We start from the raw sequence: 19,564 nt of genomic DNA, 5'->3' as shown, positions 1-19,564 counted from the left end.
CAGGCCAAAGCACACACACCTTGTAATGTTCACACGGTTTTTGCCTCAGCACTTCTTAACCAAGACTGAGATTAGCCCATTACAGTAACGGCGTCTTAATTTATGAATAATGTGTGACAGATGACGCCAGAATTACAAAAGGAAAAAACTCACCTCCGAAAGTAGTAATTCCTTGGATTTTTGTTGTTGTTGTTAATGTAATGCCAGGTTAAATCCCACTCACATAGTTTCCATCAGGGTTAGCAAACAGATCAATTTCAAGGTTTTAGAAACTGAATAGAGCCGTTGATGGAAACTATCTCTGAATTTTCCTTTTTCAATGAGCTGATTTTCTGTCTTATTTTATTTTTATTTCCAAATTCCCAAGATTTACTAGCCTATAAGGATTTCCATTTTTTTAATTGCTAGTATTTACTTTAATTAAAAGCAAAATTGAACCTTTCGAGTACAATGTGCATAGTAAAGCATGTATTATTCTTTAGTCACAAATAAAGTGAACAGTGCCAACAAAACTTCTTAAAGCCAACACACATTCAGATTTGTGAATCAAGCTTCTTATGCTTGCGTTTTTTTAAAACACATTCAACTGTGGACTTTCACCTTAAAATAAGGTTATTTTCACTTTGCAGTTTTAATCACTTTCCCACATTAAATGGCCAGGATATGAGCACTGAACTGTTTACAGAACATACAAACTGACAGATACTCAAAATGTGAAGTTAAGGGTACATCATTGAATGTATATTCATGTTTAGGCCTGAAACCATAACATCCTAGAGCCAGGCGGCTCTGAGCGAGCATCCATCTACCCAATCTGCTCATCCTATAGAGGAGGAAATATTAGCTAGAGGTTAAATGATTTCCTGACAATGGCAAAAGCTCACCCAGTCAGTGACAAAACCTACAAGCCAGGTGTCCTACCTAGAAGTCCAAGTGCTTTCCATGGTACCACTCTGCTCCTTTTAGCACAAAAAGAGTATGTTACTATCTAACAAACAAGACAAAATCATGTATTTGTGATACATGGTTTGTGGATGGATCTAAGAAAGTTGTAGAAGGACATATACATCAAGCCTCTGAAAATTGGTTGAGAAGGTGTAAATTTACTTTGCATTGTTTTGCTGGTTCTGTTGAGCATGTTGCATTTTTAAGTGCTGAAAAGGAATCGAATGACTTTTTAAAAGAATATCTCTTGATTTCTAAATACTCTAAGAAAGGATAACGTATTTCCTGGAAGAAGATAGAAAGTACATTTCCTTTCCTTCAGCAGAGAACATGTCCCTCCCACCCCTCAAAGCCAGCCAAACTCTCCCCTTCCAGGTCCAGCTTAACGGGGCAGCTCCACTCAGAGGGCTTCCAAGCCCTTACACCAGAACCTCTCCTTCCTCTGGGTTCTTTCATCATAACCTTTACAGAAGTCTCTCCTACTAGAAAGCAAGCTCCTTGACAGCAGAAATCCTATCTTACCTGGCTACTGGGCTTTGCAAAATCCTTTGCATATATTGTATTCAATTACAGTTAAAAAACTGAAGCATTTGTTCCCAGAATCCCACTTAGAGTAATTTTCCAGATCTCCCTCTTCCCTACACCAACACCTGGACCCACTCAAGAGTTATTAAGGAGTGGAAATCCTGGATCCCACCGTCGGGCAAACCAAGCTCTGGAAAATGAAATAATAATGCCCATTACATCTCTATCTACTGGGTGTTTAACATCCAGGGGAACGGTAATAAAACTAAGCATTTATTATTTAGGTCACCGACAACATTTCTGAAACCACGTTCTCTGAGTGTTAGCATGTTTTCTTTTTTAAATCTCAGAACCTCATTTGCCAGAACTTACTGCTGAAAACAGCGGATGAAGTTAGATGCATGTAAAAGAGAATGACTGAAACGTCTTTAAAAGCTACTGGGAATATTAAACCGAATAATCTTCCCTTATCGCTCAATGCAAGTTTGTGGGTTTTTTTTTTTTTTCCTTCTGACAGAGAAACGTGATAGTCCCTAAATACAAGAGCTGACCTGGCAGAGTAAAATCGGCACATCGGTCCCCTTTAATGCTTTCCTTCTTTTGATCATTAAGCAAGAATGAGAACTGTTCTTCCAAGTCTTAGGTTTTCAAAGCGGAGGGCTGAATTAAAACCTCTAAGCCTCAACACCGCAAAGTTGACCCTTCTGAGCTCCTAACAAACACAAAGAAAGAAAGAGCGAAAGGAAAATCGCCACCAGATCCTGACGTTAAGACACAAACACAAGTAGCCCCGAGTCCCTGGGGAACTGAGGAGCGACAAAGCCAAGCAGACCTCGACCCCGACCGGACGGGGAGCACCGTACGCGACCCCACACGCCCTCCGTCCCGGCCGGTCTCGAGCCTCACCGCGGCACTTCTTCCTTCCATCTTCCATCGCCCGCGCCGAAACCGCCTCCGGGCCGGGGAGCCTCAGGGCACGACTGCCGACGGGCTGGCGGCCGGCGCAGCGCGCTCCCGGTCGGGCTCCCGGGACTGCCGAGGGGCGACAGGCGAGCCCCGCGGCGGCGGCTGCAGCGACGGCGCGCACCCTGGCGGAGGTTGGCTGCCCGGCCCCTGCCAGTATCAAAGCGCAGGAGGCCGACGGAGGTGGGCGGGGCCGGCGCCCGGGGGCGGGGAGGGGGCGGGGAGGCGGTAACCCGGCTGGGCGGGGGGGCCGGGGGCTGGGGGGGGCGGCGAAGGCGACAGGGCCCTGGGGTTGGGGGCAGGAGGGCGGAGTGGAGTAGGGAAGCGAGGGGGCGGAGGGAGTGGTTTCTGGGGCTGGAGGGGTGGGTAGGTTGGGAGGGGGCGTAGGAGGAGGAACCTGGAGACGGGAGGGGGCGGAGGGGGGGAAGGGAGAAGGAAATGGTGGGAGTGGGGTGGAGGAGGCGGAGCCCCAGGGGTAGGACAGGGTGGCGGGGGCGAGGCCCCTGCGGGGGAGAAGGGTCGGGGGCGGTCTGCTGGGAAAGGCGAGGCAGAGGGTCTCTAAGCCGCCTCTGAGCGCCACGCGCTCACCCTCCGCCCGGCGGAAACCTGCCTGTTGCTTTGTCTTGCTGCCTGACAGGTTTCCCACCCAGTGAAAAGTGAGAAGCGCTTTCGATGGTGTTTCCTCTGAGAAGGGCCAAAGTGAGGGAAGCCCCGAGTTGGGCGCCGTCCCACTTGGTACCGGGACGAGCGCGCACGCGTCCCTTCGGAGTCGGGGACAGTCGGGCGGGGGCCTCGTGGGTCCGCGATGTGCTTTGTTTGCCTCTCTGAGGAAGCTCCATGGGCGACCCATATAGTATCCATCGCCTCTAGAGGCGGGTCCCGCCGGGGAGGTCAGGCGCCTGCATCCATCCTGCAGCCTTGTCTCGAGACTGTCTCACACCGAATGTGCGGACCGGGAGATAGCTCACTTCAAAACTGCGTTTTCAATCTGAAGTGCTACAGATTGGTGGTGCCTTTTTTCCTCTTCCCCTTGCCGGTGTGCGGCAGAGGCAAGAGCTGGAAAGGCGCCCTCCTCTGGCAAAGGGAGCGGGAGACCTAAAATCCACCTTCTCTGCAAGGTTCATTACAGCGAAGAGTGCTTCACCTGCAAGTTCAACGCTTAACCGGATCTAAGCACCTGGAGGTAGAATCCCATGTGACCAGATGCATGGTGCTTACGTACGGTATGTTTGTGTTACAGCTTTAATGTCACAAAGACTAGTCTTGTGACGGATAAAGATACCCAAATAAAGGGAAGTGACTAACCTGGCCAAGCTTTGAGTTGGGGGTGGAGGGTAAAGTTCCTTGGTGCCCCAAGGAGCCCGCGCGCCAGGTCAGGATGCAGTGAGGCACAGAAGTCACCTACTTTTGCTTTGGCTGCCCCATTAACATGTATCAGTCAGCCAGTAGCACCCCCCAGAGGAACCAGAATGAGGGAGTGGATGCATTTTTACAAATCCATTCCAACTTCTGAAAAATGACCTCAGCCCATGCTCCCCAGGCCGGAGCAACAGTGTGGACAGATGGGTAGGTTTTAAAACACCCCAGATACTAGTGTATATTTATCTTTATGGATCCTCCCTTCACCCTTACAGAAATGCCCCAAGAATCCAATGTCTGTTCCCAGTCAATTCCAGCCTTCTTTGAACCTTGAGGTCTGATTATTTTGTTGGCAAAAAATCAGGAGTAAGACCATATAAGAAATAGAGTTGTCCCTTGACCACTGGTCTGGTAGCCTTTACTTGGAAAATTAACCAACAACTCATAAAGGGAAGAAGGTCAAGGATTTTAAGCTGAATCTAAAACGGTAACAACTATTCCCACACATAACTATTCAAATAGGACGCAGAGTGGACCTAGATTTACAAGAGTTTACTAGTTGAGGGACCTGGAAATAGACACCTATCACATAAACCTATGTTTCCTCAATTATAAAATAAGGATAATAATACCTTGCAGTATTGTTATTAGCATGACAAATTATGTAGAGTTCCTGGCCTATAGTAAATGTTCAATATAGGGGCATTTCAAAAGTTAAGCCACAGAAATGTTTCCCGTCGTCATCACAAAGGAATTTTTTTATTTTTCTCCCTGAATCCAAAATGTTTTAAAATCTTACTTACAAAAGTAACCTACTAATCATTCATTTTCCCCACTTTAAGTAGTCAAAGGTATAAATATTGGAGATTCTGAACAGCCTAAATTAACCAGTGTTACCACTTCTGAGTTGATAAAGCCCAAAGCACATCAAATAATGGTTGACGTTTCATTTCGCCAGCGTGTATTTTGTGCGTAAATATTTTGTTAGGCTTTTTGAAATATTGAAAATAGAGTAAAAACCCCATTTCTGATACTCTAACCCCCAGAGATCCCAGATACCCAGCTCAAAGGATCACAACTGTGCTCAGGGTCAGTGTTAAAATACACAAACATCTGTCCGGGTAAAAGAAGGAAGGTGACACACAGGCTAACTGAGGAGCAACAGCCTCTAAAAGAGGGACGGGCTGCTCCACTACCACATCCCTCTGCTCATGAGCCCAGGGTGTAAGGGGTGGAAAGAAAGAAAAACTATCAAGTAGGCAAGACGTTAGATACTGGAAGTCAAAAGAAGAAATGGAAAGGAAGTTGAAATTCTCTCAGACATTATTCATGCAGGCAGTTCATCCTTACTATTTGTGAAGGCCAGTTTGAAATACCAGATTGTGGAATATTTATTTTTTTGGTACAAAACTGAATATTTAGAATGGAAAAAAAATTTCAAAAACAAATTTTAAAGAGTTGATGAATTCCACAAACATTACCAACTCCAGAACAATCACACATTTTTTTTAGCTGCCTTCATAATATTTTTATTAATTAACCTAAAATACCTGTATAATACTTTTTGCCCATGTGTTTCTGCTGCATACTCTTGATCAGTTCTTTGGAATGATGTTTTTTAAACAGCTTTATTGAAATATAGTTCATATGCCACACAACTCACCCATCGGCAGTGAGCAACTCAATGATTTTTGTGCAATCATTACCACAGTCAATTTTAGAAAAATTTTATCACCCCATAGAGAAATCCTATGCTCTTGGCAGTCACTCTTCTTTTCCTTCCAACCCTCTCAGCCCCGGGCAACCACTAATCTATTTTCTGTCTCTATAGATCTGCCTATTCTGGACATTTCATGTAAGTGGAATCATACAATAAGTGGTCTTTCTGTGACTGGTTTCTTTCATTTAGCATAATGTTTTCAATGTTAATCCACGTATAGCATGTGTCAAAACTTTATTCCTTTTTATTGACAAATAATATTTTACCATATAGATAGGCCACATGTTATATATTGACCATTTATCAGTTGTTGGACATTTGGGTTGTTTCCACTTTTGGGCTTTTCTGAACAATACTGCCATAAACATTCATGTACAAGTTTTTGTGTGGTGGTTATACTTTGATTTCTCTTGGGTATGTACCTATAGTAGCATTTTGTGGGTTATATGTAACTCTATTTCACTTGCTTGCCATAGTGGCTGCACCAGTTTATATGCCCATCAGCAATAGGGGTCCAATTTCTCTACCAACACTTGTTATTGGCTGTATTTTTTATTATAGCCATCCTAGTGAGTATGAAGTGGTAGACTGATTCTGTAACATCATTTTCTGTGGGTAGAATAGAAAGACAGTCCAGTCTTTTCTCTAGCATGGTTGAACAAAAGTTGTTTTGTATTATTATTGACATGTTAAAAAAGTTCTGCCTCACATTCATTACTTAAAATAATATGTACAATTTTAATGTACTGTCAAATTTGGGAAGACTTCTCAAGTTTCTTTGAAAGGTGAACTGAAGGATTTCGGGACATTTCAAGATTTTTATGCAATGATTACTATTCAGTGCTCTAAACTGAAACTCATTAACTCATTTTTATTAATATTGTGAGTTTTGTCATTTCATAGATATCAGTTATTTCATGTCAAAAGAGCAAAAGGAAAATATTTTTTCATATTGTTCAATGGTTCACACCTCTTTATTATTTAGATTCTAAGACAATCCCAAGGGACTTGCAATGTGCATTTTTAAAAAAGTTTTTATTTGAAATATAGAAACTCTAACCTTTTCAGCATTTTCAATTAGAAGGCTTCTTTTTTCCCCCTTTTATATCCTTCTTTAATAATCAGAGAAGGCATAAAATGTCAGTACAATGTATGTCAAGAAATAAAATACGCAGGCTTCAGTGCATAGATAGGATGCTTTATAAATCCTATACCAATTGCATACAAACAATTGATAGAGTAGAGAGCAGCATCTTATTTATTGTATTTCTAGCTTCTAGCATTCTGCCTGGTCTATCGTAAGGCCTCAGTAAATAACTGTTGGATTAAAAATTGCTATTATTTAAGGTAGGAATATTCAACTTAAAAATACTGCAAATTTTCCACTCAAATACACAACAATCTAAAATCATGTTGTACTTGAATTTCAGTTGTCCAAGGTGAAACTAAGAGGACATGTGTAAGACAGAATTCACTGTGGTATTTGACTCTGCTGAATACTGAGTGGATACTGGATGAGTAAGAGTATTGGGAGACAAGAAGCAAAGACCAAAAATGTGCTTAGGTGACTGACAAGAGCAGAAAAGCAGGGAAAGAGAGAAAGGGGATACTTCCTGCCCCGTGGCAAGTGTACAGGAAAGGTCAGATCAGAGGGTACACTCAGCTCACCTTTTCCTCATGTCCAGAATAAGTTAGACTAAGTCTGGTAAGAATAATAATACTCTACGCAATTAAGGTTTCAGCTCACTTTTTATTGTCTTTCTTATGAATACCTATTTTTTCATTTGTTCATGTGACAAATGTTTATTGAACATTTACTACGTGCTAAATGTAGTTTACTGACAATAGCAGTAAATAAAACATTGCTGTCCTCATGGAGCTTACAGGAAGCATGGGGAGACAGAAATTAAGCAAGATAAACATATATGTGATATGTTAATAAGTGTTTTAGAGAAAAATAAAACAAGAAAGGGGATAGGGAGTAAGGAGTGTGGGTGAAGGGGAGTAGATGGTTGCAAAGGGTATTCAGAGAAGGCTGCACCGAGAAGGTGGAATTTGAATGAAGACCTAGTAGAAGTGAGGGAGGGAAGCCATGCCGATATGTGAGGAACTGTATATAAGTACACTGTGTAATGACAGTAGGTAAGTACTCTGCATGTAAGTGCAAAGGCCCTGAGGGCTTGCCTGGTGGAATCTCACCACAGCAAAGAGGGCAGTGTGCATAGGGCTGAGTGAGTGAGAGAAATGGTAGTAGGAAGTGGATGTGTGGGGTCTTGCAAGTCAGGTAAGGATCTGGGCTCTTAACTGACTTTGGAAGATTTCGAGCAGAGGAGTGGTATGATCTGATTTGTGTTTTACCAGAATCACCCTGTATGATGTGTCAGAAGCAAGGAAGTGAATCAAGAGGCTAGTAAAACAATCCAAGCAGGAGATGATTGTGGCTTAGGCCAGGGTGGTAGCAGAGGAGGTGGTAAGAAGCGTTCAGATTCTGGTCATGTTTTGAAGGTTGACCTGACAGAATTTGCTGATGGATGGAGGGTGTAAGAGAGAGTCAAGGAGGACTCCAAGGGTTTGAAGGTAAAATACTAGGAAGATGGAGTTGCATTGACTGAACTGGGGGAGATTATGGGGGGAGCAGGATTGGGCTGGGGAGATCAGACACTCCGTTTTGGACATGTGCGGTAAGAGGCAGCATTTGACTCTAAAGAGTCAAATAAACAGTTGGATATTTGAGATCAGAATTCAGGGAAGAAATTGGTGCTGGAGCTATTAATTTAGGAATTGGAGTAGAGATGGTATTCACACCAATGAGGCTGAGTGAGATCACCAAATGGGTGGATGGTAAAGAGAAAAGAGGAGAGTCCAACACAACACTGAGAAGTTAGGGGGATGAGTCAGAACCAGCCGACAACAGAAAAGGAACAGCCAGTGAAGTAGGAGAAAAACAAATACACGTTCTTGAATGGAATATTTTCAGGTTATTTTCACATGAAACTTTTTTCTCTCTAAAGTTTTCAATTGGCAGTTTCTCTATTCTGCTCTCTCCCTGCATCCTGTCATCATCACCTCTCTTTTTATCAACACATTCTATTACTTTCAAGAAGAATGGAAGAGAATGTGGTATGCTTGTAATTCTAGGAATTTCTCACTTTGTCTCAATCAATTTTTTATGCCTGACCTAGTTACTAATATTTGTTCACTAATTTTTTGCAAAAATACTTACTTCTAGAATTCACTAAAAAGATAATTAATATCCAGGTTTCCAGGATGATAGAAATTAACTATTAATTCATTTGTAATTAATTTAGTTTTTTGTTACAAAAGAAACTACCAACTGTAGTGTCTTCCATTGTAACAAGAAAGATCTAATGAAATCAATATATGTATTAAAATAAATTCTATTAAATTTATTGTTAAATAAATTCTATGCCTGATGTAACCAAAACTGTGTTCATGATTGCTCCATTCAGTGGGAGAAACTTTTCCTTGGCATTAAATGAAAATCTGTCAGGCCCAGAAGTTGTTCAGTGTACTCATAGGTCCTCTAAACACAGTGTCTATTCATTCATTAAACCAGCCGGTCCAAACTTGACCTAGCAGTAAATCTTCTTCCTTGTTTAGCTGGAAGTGTGCAGTGGGAAAGAGGGTGGGTGAGGTCCTCTGTCACTGTTCCTCAGCCCTAGGTACCCAGTGGGACACTTCCTCTTCTTGCTGAGTCTCTTTCTCCAGCCCTTCCTATTGGATAGACCCCAAGAAGGTAGATCCCAGTCCAACTCTCTTGCACGTGGCGCACAAGAAACACTCACGTGCTCCTTGCTTCAGGCACTCTGGAAATACAGGCTAATCCCAACCACACAGCAGGGGCTCTTGGGCTCAGTCCCTAAAGCACTGGTCAATTCTCACAGTGAGCTTCCTGGGAAGAAGCTTCTCCGTTAGCTTAGCTTTCGGGGCCAGGAGTGAGTGAGGCCACCATTCTCAGCATTTTCCAGCTACAGGGAACAACTTCAAATTTCTCCCAAGGGTCCCTTTGAAGTCCTTTCACTAGGCTTGGGGTTAGAGAGTAGCACTTCCCACCTCCCCCTAATGGGGAGAAGAAGGAGCCACAGCTCTCATCACCATCTCCTCTCACTCTCCTTATACTCTCACTTCTTTTTATAGCTTTGATCTGACTGTGGGATCCAAGATTGTGGAACAGAGTTTTAGGACCATTTCCTTACAGATCTGGCATGGGATGGAGGTCTGTCTCATATTCACATCGATAACCTTTGATACTGATTGTATTGACACTTTTGTGGAACCTGAGACAGGAAAACCCCATTGTACCATCCTCTTACACTTCTCAGCTTGAAGGAGACATAGCATTTTGCTTTCTCACTGTAAATACATGTGCATGGACATGGACATTTAACTATATACAGTATATATTGTACCTCTGGATATAGACTTAATCACCTCCATTGTAAATTTGTATGTTTGCAGGTGATAATTCTGAAAGATTGGTATCCTTGTGGGCAGTTATCACTGAAAACAATGCTACATTTACATCGAGCCCAATCCCCACAACCACACTGTGAAAACTGAGACACTTCATAGTACCTCTTCCTCATGCCTGTCCTGCCCAATTCAATGACTAGTAGCTACATACAGCCATTTAAATTTAACTTAAATGAATTAAAATAAAATTCAATAAAAAAAATTCAGTTTTTCAGCCTCATTAGCCACAATGTGGCAAATGACTACTATGTGTAGAAAATGTAGGTAACGAATGTTTTCATCATTGTGGAGAGCGCTGTTAGAAAGCATTGCCTCACACAGTATTTGGCACATGGGAGGCAATGAATAAATCACAAACGAAAGTTCAGTCCAAAGATGCCATATGATTGCACCGGTTTATTTTTCTGAGAAGCTATTTAGTATAGTACTACGTACTGACAACCATTAAAAAACAAAAACAAATCTTTACATAGATACAAAGAGAGTATAGCTGCTTTTCTATTTCACGCTTGAAAACCTATCTGCACCCTCTACTCCATCAGAACATGCTTTATCATCAAAATAATTGCTGAAAATATTTGGAAAAAAGTCCCTCTTTCCCTCAAAAAACAAATCACTTTTTCAGTATTATTCAACAAACGGAAAGGAATTGTTTCAAAAGCAGTATTTGTATTGAAGGGGGATTCCACGTAAAAACAGTTCTTTGCTGAAATCAGCATTTTACTTGTAATATTTTTTTTCCAGAATAGAAATGACCTATGGAAATTACTGATGACTATGTGTGTTTTAATAGTAAAAGTCCCCTGGTATTTCTCCAGTATAGCATAGGAACACCGCTGGTCTGCAGTGAGTGATGACAGAAGACAATAGAGAGAATCCCAGGGGCCTCCAGAATGTTGACTGGGAGTCAGGAGACAGACAGGGTCCAGCTCGCTCCATCATGGGATGGGACCTGCAAGTTCTTAGCCCTCCTTTTCCTTTTCTATGAATGGGAAGGATTGGCCTTCCCACTTGCAAAATTCTAGCTTTCTGGGATTTAAAGAACTTTCATTTAAAAACAGTCTTAATTTTCATGATCCTCAGAGTCTTTCTGGCAAGTCTTTAGTGACAATGGCAAATCCTAGATGCTGAATCTCTAAATGTTGTGAATTGTGACCATAAGAAACTCAGACTAGACAGCACTCTCCAGGGGGCAGAGACCACACCTTATCTATTAACTTTTTATCTCGAGCACAGGGAGGATTGTCTAGCACAGAGAAGGTGCTCAACAAATGTTCACTGAAGGCATGAATGCATGAATTCTGTCTATTTGGAGGGGGGACTAGCATATTGTTTAAGGATTCCTTTGATGTGGCTCTACAGAGAGAAATGTTGTTGAAATAACTATCAACAAAGTAGGTAGGAGGACTTCAAATAGAATTCTCATCTCAAAATACACACATGTAACAACTCTTAGATTGAAAATTTCTGTAAATTTAAGTGTTTCTGAAAGGAGAGAAAACTATCAGTTCTCTCTCTACTTCCCATTAAAGACTCTGATTCTGGATATACAGTAACTGCTGAATTACCTGCAAGAAGTGACAAGTTTCTGGGGCTGAATTCTGACAGATTGGCTCTTTTTGACTCACTTCGCTTCTAAGTTCTGTGAGCCTAGCAATTTTGGTCTATTGATTTATATAAATCCACTTTAAGGCATCCTGGAGAAAATTATTTTTTTTCATTCAAAATCAGCTTTATTGAGGTATAATTTACATAGTGTAAAACTCACCAGTTTTAAGAGTTGTGATAATGTGATTTATAATAAGAAATATATATATATATATTTGGTCTTTGTCCCCATGCCTGGCACAGAGCTCTTAAACCCTTGAAATTTCCTAAAGATGAGAGCATAAATTGCCTTTTGCTATGTTAATGAGGTTGCTTTGGGACAGCATCTTAGGGTGGGGGCCAGTTGCCAGGAGAACCAACCAGGTGACTAGAGGGCTGGAACTTGTAATGTACCTTTCTAGTTTGAGTATCAAAGTAATGCTGGCCTCATAAAATGAGATGGGAAGTGTTTTCTCCTCTCCTACTTTCTAAAAGAGTTTGTGTAGAATCTGTATTATTTCTTCCTTAAGCGTTTGGTATAATTTATCTGTGACTTGGACTTGGAGTTTTTTTGTGAGAAGGTTTTAAATTACAAATTCAATTTATTAAGAAATATGTATAATTATATGCAATATTAATAAAATATATACATATATGTAATTATTCAGGTTATTTCTTCTTGGGTAAGCTTCTAAAGAATTTGCTCATTTCATCTATGCTGTCAAAATTATTGGGATAAAGTTTTTCATAGAATTTTCTTATTATCCTTTTAATGTCTTTATGATCTCTAGTGATGTTCTCTCCTTCGTACTTGATATTGGTCATTTGTGTCTTCTTCTATTTTTTTTCTTCATCAGTTTAGCTAGGGGCTTGTCAATTTTATAGATCTCAAAGAATCAACTTTTTGTTACATTGATTGTCTATGTTGTTTTTGTTTCCTGTTTTATTGGTTTCTGTTGTTATTTTTTCCATCCTTCTTACTTTGAATTTAATTTGCTTTTCTTTTTGAAGCTTCTTAAGGTTGCAGTTTAGAAAGAGCTCAAGCTTAAGCCAATGGCAAAGGAAATAGGGTAGATTAGAAGCAAGTTTAGACTGTAGAAAGGTATTAGGTGGGCATCCAGACAGAAAACATGCAGCCAGTATCTGAAAGAGACTATCACTAGATTCTGTGATAGTCTCCCCACCTCTCACGCACATACTAAGACTAACGCACATTCTTCTTACTGAGCATTTATTCTCTCCATCCCCATATCAACTTAGTTTCTAACCCTCTACCAGTCTTTCATTTGTTAATCACCCAAAGAGAAGAAGCTTAACATGGTAAGTTTCTGAGGACAACCCTAATTTTGGTTATGGAAAACATTTATCTGTAAAGATATATGTGCTCCAGTGTTCATTGTAGCTTTATTTACGGTGGCCAAGACATGGCAACAACCAAAGTGTCCTTCGATAGATGATTGAATAAAGAAAATGTGGTATATATGCACAATGGAATACTACTCTGCCATAAGAAAAGATGAAACACTGCCATTTGCGACAACATGGATGGATCTTGAGATTATTATGCTAAGTGAAATAAGTCAGACAGAAAAAGTCAAGAACGATGATTTCACTCATATGTGGGATATAAACCTGAAATCAACAAACAAACAAGACAAACAAAAACTCATAGACACAGTCAACAATTTAGTGGTTACCAGAGGGTAAGGGGGGAGGGGAGCGGTAGAAGAGGTTAAAGGGGGTCAAATATATGGTGATAGAAGAACTGACTCTGGAGGGCTGAGCATACAATGTGATATATAGGTGATGTATTATAGAACTGTACACTTAAAACCGATGTAATTTTACTAACCATTGTCACACCAATAAATTTAATAATTAAAAAAAGAAAGAAAATGTACCTGGATAAGCTGTTTTCTCCCTCATTTCACTCATTTTTTCACTGTTTTTTCACTCTTTTCTAAATATGGCTCATTGCTATGGAATACTATGACAGAAACAATTCTTTGTGTTTGCCACACCATTGCAGTTTCCTCCTAGGCATATTAGGAAGACTAACTTTCCTAGACCAATTGTGCCTAAGTGGGGTCCTGTTACTGGCTCTGGTCAATGGAATGTCACCAGAAGTTAACATGTGCCACTTCAAGGTCTGGCACCTAAAATCGTGAAGAGGTCCTTCATGTTCTCTTCCCTGTTTACTGGAGAGGTGCCAGTGCCCAGAGCAACCATTTACTAATACACATTCTGTGAAGAAGTGAGAAATAAACCTCTATTATGTTAAGCTACTGACATTTACGGGTTTTTCTATTACAGCAGCAACGTTAATTACACTGACTACTACCTAGCCCAAACTATATACAGTCAAGTATGAATACTAAGCATATTATTTTGAAAGCTGTGAGAAAATAAATTCTGTCATTCAAAAACACGTGAATCATGTATCCTTATTATCAGTTAGTTTAGTCACATTTGCCACACTACTTTTTGGAGAAAAATCCCAGCCGAGAACAAAGTAGTAATATAACAAATTTAAAGACATTCTTTTATTCTGCTGAATTAACCTTTGTTATTTGACACAATGAAATCAAGAACAGTCTGAAAGAGTACTAAACACATATGTAGGTGAGGGTATTCTCCTCCTCCCTAACAAATGGACTTAAAACTCTCCAGTGAGATGTAGAATGAAAGTTCCTAACAACAAGCATATTAGACACATAATAGTGCCCGTGGGTGCTACATGGGAGGAAAGTGGGTAACACTCTGATCATAGATTTGTTTCTGTCTGTTAAATAAATAGGGGTGGAAACATAAAACTACAAGCAAAAGTCTCAGCTTCATAGACAGAACTGAAAGAGGCATAAAAGATTATCTAATTCAATTTACTTTACAGAGAGAAGACTTTTGTAGACTCTTGGCACAGGTTACAAGACAAATGTTTGAGTAAAGTCATCATAATATTCTACTTTACAAATGTCCTAATTGGACACATCCCACGATCTGCTCTATTTTGGAGAAATGATCACCTTACTAGAAGAGCTCCTCCTGCCACTCAGCGTGATTGGGAAGGGGATGCTCAGGCCACTGGATACCTGGAAGGAGGGGACCGATCGAGGGTGACAACCTGAAGCCAATGAGTCCTATCCGGCCATTTTACTCCAGACACTGTCTTCATTTGCCAAATGAGTTACAAATCAAAATGCTTTTACCTTATATAAAAGACATTAAGATCTGTGGAGCAATTTTTATTTTAAAAAAATCAACATTTCATCCTCTCAGACTGCCCCCAAACACACACACACACACACACACACACACACACACACACACACACACACAACTAAGATGTGGTTTATGTATACCTTCAGTTTATATGTTAAATATAGAAACAAAATTGAAAAACAAGTTGATTTTGTAATTTAAGCTATATTGACCTGATTCTGAATTTCTTCAGGTAGGAAAATAGTTCTAAAAAAGTATTAGTAATTGGTAGTTAATAAATATTCAACATTAATGTTAGAGTTCAGAACTTGCCTCTCCTATTTGTTGTAAATATAAGTTGAATATGCCCATATTATTGCTAAATAATATCTGAAACTGTTAACTTTATGAAGGTCTACTTTAATACTCTAAAATTAGTCATTTGGTAAAAATGCCACATAGATGTCATATACACACACAAAAGAAAACAAAAAGACGTATCTTCAAATCTATTTTGTTCCACCCTAAAACAGAGTTTTTATGTGATTTCTTAAAGCTATTTAATAAATAGAGACACACAATCATCACATTTTTGGGTATGAGATTGTTTTTCTCCTTTAATTTTGTTCTCATTTGTGGTTTACTATGAAAAGTGCCCATACCGGACATACTAGTTTATACAGCTCATGCAGTTATAGTGCTTCTAGTAAATGATTGATTTTAGAATGGCTATCTGCAAAAGGACATTTTTCTTTTCTCTTTTACTACCTATTTGTTTCTTCAAACCTTAATTTTTATTCTCTCTAAAGAATAGTGTTTCTGTTGCAGCTGAAGGCTCTCTGTAGATGTAAGGCTTAAAGGTAAAACTCAGGACAGATTTTAAACCTTTCTTTCTCCATTTTGCGCCCTTCTTTTCCTTCTGTTTCCTTTCTCCCCTTGTACTGTTTATACCCAGCCCTTTACCCTCACCTTGGATACCTCACTAGGATTCATTTTCTCATTTCCTTTTCCCTTGGCTCCCTCTCAGCCTCCTTCTAAGGTTCTTAGTCAGTTCCCTGTTATTCTCAGCCTATTGTCATAGTGACAGCCACACTCCCAGGGGTAGCTGTCTCATGAGTGGTTGGGATGGACCTGACACCACATCCCACAAACCAGTCTGTCAATGTGTGAATTTCGGCAACTCTGCGTAGACGTTTAGCAACTAGGCCAGAACTGTCACTATACGGTGTTGTTAGAGAGAAAGAAATAAAAATGAGAAATATTTTTTATCTTTCTCATGGGAAAAATGTCCACACTATTTAACACTAGATTGGTTCATTGCCTGCTCACTGATAGAGGAGTTAAGTGACAAGGTAAAGATAGATGTAAATATTTTGGAAAATGTGATTATAAACAGAGAACATTCTGGATATTAAGGGAATAATTTGTAATTTTAGCACACGGTAAGCCAGACTTAGGGACACTTGGTGGAAAAAAGAAAATTCCCATTTGAAAGGAATCTAAGCAGTCAAAGAGGAAAACCTGGCAGAGACTGGTTAATCAAAATCAGTAGATGTTTTTCCCAGAGTTAAGGTTAGTTCATAGTAAAAGTCTGGTTGAGAAAAGTTTGCTTCATATACCATTTAATCAATAATACTACATTACAAACATACTCATAGGTCCCCCAAATGTTACATTAACAGCAAGAATCCAGTGTAGAAAAGGTTGACGGATGAAAATAGAAGCCCTTCCTCCCCACCCTCCCAAATTCATGGAATCATACGGACCTGGAAATCGTCTATTTCAACCTCACCCTTAAAGCAGGAAGCTCTTATACAATATTTCTAATAGGTGACCATCCAGTTTCTGCTTCATTACTTCTGGTGACAGAGCAATGAGTCATTGCCTCACAAAGCAGCCCATTCCGTTTTTAACAACCATTTAAAGGAAAATCCTCCACTAATAAAGAACTAGCATTCATGTACTATTTACTGTGTACTAGGCATAGGCCCGAGTGCTTTCTCAGTGCATTCGTTTGGTAATTCCCACATGACCCTGCGTGACAGGCTTGGAACAGGAAGCCCGACCTACAGAAAGGACAGGGTCTGGATTTAGGACCAGTCTGTTTGACTCCAGAGCATTCCATATAACCACCAGGCCACATAACCAACATGGAGTTAGATCACACTTGATTCCTATGTGTTAAATTAACTCATATGTGTTAGTGTAGCTTCCACCGTTCATTCTGGGCTGGACCTCCCAGAGAACAATCCACTTCAATTCTTCTTTGACTCCAAAAACCCGTCAGACACTTGAAGATGGTGACTGTGTCCTCTCCTGCCCTTCCCCCCACAACTCCTCTCCTCACTGTTAATTCAACACAAATTTTTAGAAGCCTCTTTCATTCTGATGACCCTCTTCTCAGGATGGGTTCCCAGGGACAAACACAATAGCTAAGATACAAATGGAGTAATAATTACAGACGAAATTTTCATTTTGGGCTCTCAGATTCAAGTGAAGGAAAATATTTTATGGATAACAAACAAAAATTATCTTTATAAATATTTGCTATTGCATGTATTTATGTATACTTGCAAATCTTTTCATTACTAACATAACAATTATTATTCTAAACACATTATAGCGCCCGATAATGATGATTTATCCAAACTGAATAAGGTTTCAGGAGTTAACGAATTTGATGGATGCAACCATTTTTGTGCATCTCTACTTACTACCATGACAACCAATTAAAATAGATTTGTTTAATTAATTATTGTTGGTAAAGCACTATAAACATGAAAACTGCTAATAATAGATGTACAGCGTTTAGTTTAATACGAGTATTATTATCATAAATGGTAAGATGTGTATGGTCAGAACAGATCAATTCACTTTCCATTAACAATAATAATTTCATTGTTGAATTAGGAAGAAAATTTTTAAAAACGTTTATTGCTTTAAAAAAAATGTCTATTCTCTCTTTTATGCTTATCTAGGCCAAATCTTAACCAATTCACATTACATAGGCAGATGTGAAAATGAAGGCACGTAGTGATAACAAAGTTTCCTGACGAAACAAAGAGTATCTTCTGACGGTGGTTGTAATGTGCAAATACCACCAAGCCTTGTCGTTTCCCAAAGCTGGACAAAGAACATCGCCATGGAGTGTTGCCAGGAGCACAGAGCTGGAGGAACTACTCCAGGAACTATTTCCAGAAATGGCACAAGGGGTTGTTTGTGGGGAGCTTTAGATCTCCCTCAATCTTGTCAGCCTCCTCTAACTCCCCCCAGTGCTTATGCAATGGAAGTAAAAACAACGGCTTGCCATGCAGACGCAACTCCATGACAAGCTCCCCAACCTTCCCGTCCAAATAGATGCGCCCCAATTCTGGCCTAGTTTGAAATTCTGGAGCTGTCACTGCTCCTTTCCTACATGCCTCCTGCCGTGACCTCTCGAGTCTGCAGGGAGATCTTATAGCTGAGCTTCTAACATGGAATTTAGAAGTGCTAAAACCTACAAGAGGCCCTCTCTAATCCAGCTCCCTATGTTCTAACAGGTAAGGTGGTTTAGAGATAAGGAAACACAAACTTCAGAGTTAGCTGAACTCAGACATTGCTGGGCTGGACTGGCTGGGCTGGGCTCCGTCTGGATTGTGGTAGGATTGTGTGGCTGAAGTTGAAGTCTTAGCCACAGGTAGATGAGAATACCTTCTGCTATCCTCTCTGAGACCAGATCCAGGAACCTCTGACTGGGCCCATTGAAATGGGTTAAATGGACGATCTCATCACCAGTAACTGAAGTGTCCTCCCTTACATGATGGCAATGAGTGAATGCTTAGACCTGGACTCCTCTTTAGATGGTAGATCACCCCAATACACACCATGGGCCAGAACAAGCCAAAGGTGTGAAGAAGGGTGAATAGGACTTAATATTTCCCTTCTGAATATCCGGTGCTTTCATGCTACAAGTCTCTAGACTGACCCTGTTAGCAGTCCTATGCTCTTTCAGAGCCCCTGTGTTCCAGTCCCTTCCACCACACATTTGAACTTACCTATTCTCTTCTTAAGTGATGACCAAAGGACTCTTATAGACAAGACGTTGTATTATGTATTATTAGTTTAAAAGAATTCTTCAGTCCCGTAAGCCTAAGGAATGATTGAAGGTGGCAATTTCAAGGTCTATGGCAGATCAGTGGGAGAACTGTGCTGAAGAATCTCACCTGAGGTAGAAAACTCTGACTTATAAGATACCAAACGGGTTGCTGTTCAACTACAAGTTTATTTAAAACTGCCTGCAGGAGATGCCGTGGAGGGATTCAGGTGACACTGAGCCAAGTGGCCCTTCAGATAGATGCCTTCCAGCCCTGAGAGTCTAAAAAGGTTGTGCTGACTCAATGGCAACTTGATTCACTGCTGATGAATGGCAACTTGCAGAGGTTTTCCCATGGCATGCGGTAAGGGTCTATCCTTAGCCCTGCGCAGTGCTTTCCAAACCATAATCCTTCAAACTGTTGGAATTATCAGCCAGCCTGTGGCACTGTAAGAAAGAGGGATTCAGAAGCGCTCAGCCAGCCGGAGCCGTGGACTGAGCTAACATTGGAACACGTTTCTCTTGATCAAAACTTCCATCTCTTCCTTATAATCCGTTTTGTGCTCCTGTCTCAAAAATCAATCTTCTCTTCCTTACAACTAAGCCCTGTGCCTAAATGTGTGATCCTTTTTCCTTTCTTTGCAAGATTGTGTTCATTGGAGAGAAATCTTCCCTTCACCCTATTAATCTCCCGAATTTAT

General features: G+C 40.5%; 1 protein-coding gene across 3 annotated transcripts in view; it reads right to left on the bottom strand.

Moving 5' to 3' along the window:
• The window catches only part of PSD3 (pleckstrin and Sec7 domain containing 3), a 428,991-nt gene that overhangs the window by 369,918 nt on the left and 39,509 nt on the right, over positions 1–19,564 (bottom strand). Inside the window, exon 1 of one of the 3 annotated variants that reach the window (XM_019742072.3) lies at positions 2,377–2,569. The exons of 1 other annotated variant lie outside the window; for it this stretch is intronic. In XM_019742072.3, coding sequence (XP_019597631.3) covers positions 2,377–2,397 — 21 coding nt within the window. In that variant the 5' untranslated portion in view covers positions 2,398–2,569. Of the gene's footprint in view, positions 1–2,302; positions 2,322–2,376; positions 2,570–19,564 lie in introns of those variants that run through there. One more of the 3 variants, XM_088793630.1, reaches the window with a different exon arrangement.

This window comes from Rhinolophus sinicus, chromosome 16, assembly GCF_057876585.1.
Source record: "Rhinolophus sinicus isolate RSI-liver-muscle chromosome 16, RSI-T2T, whole genome shotgun sequence".
Classification (NCBI taxonomy): Eukaryota; Metazoa; Chordata; class Mammalia; order Chiroptera; family Rhinolophidae; genus Rhinolophus; species Rhinolophus sinicus.
Note: the sequence above shows the minus strand (reverse complement) of the source record. Positions and strands in the feature narration are given on the sequence as shown.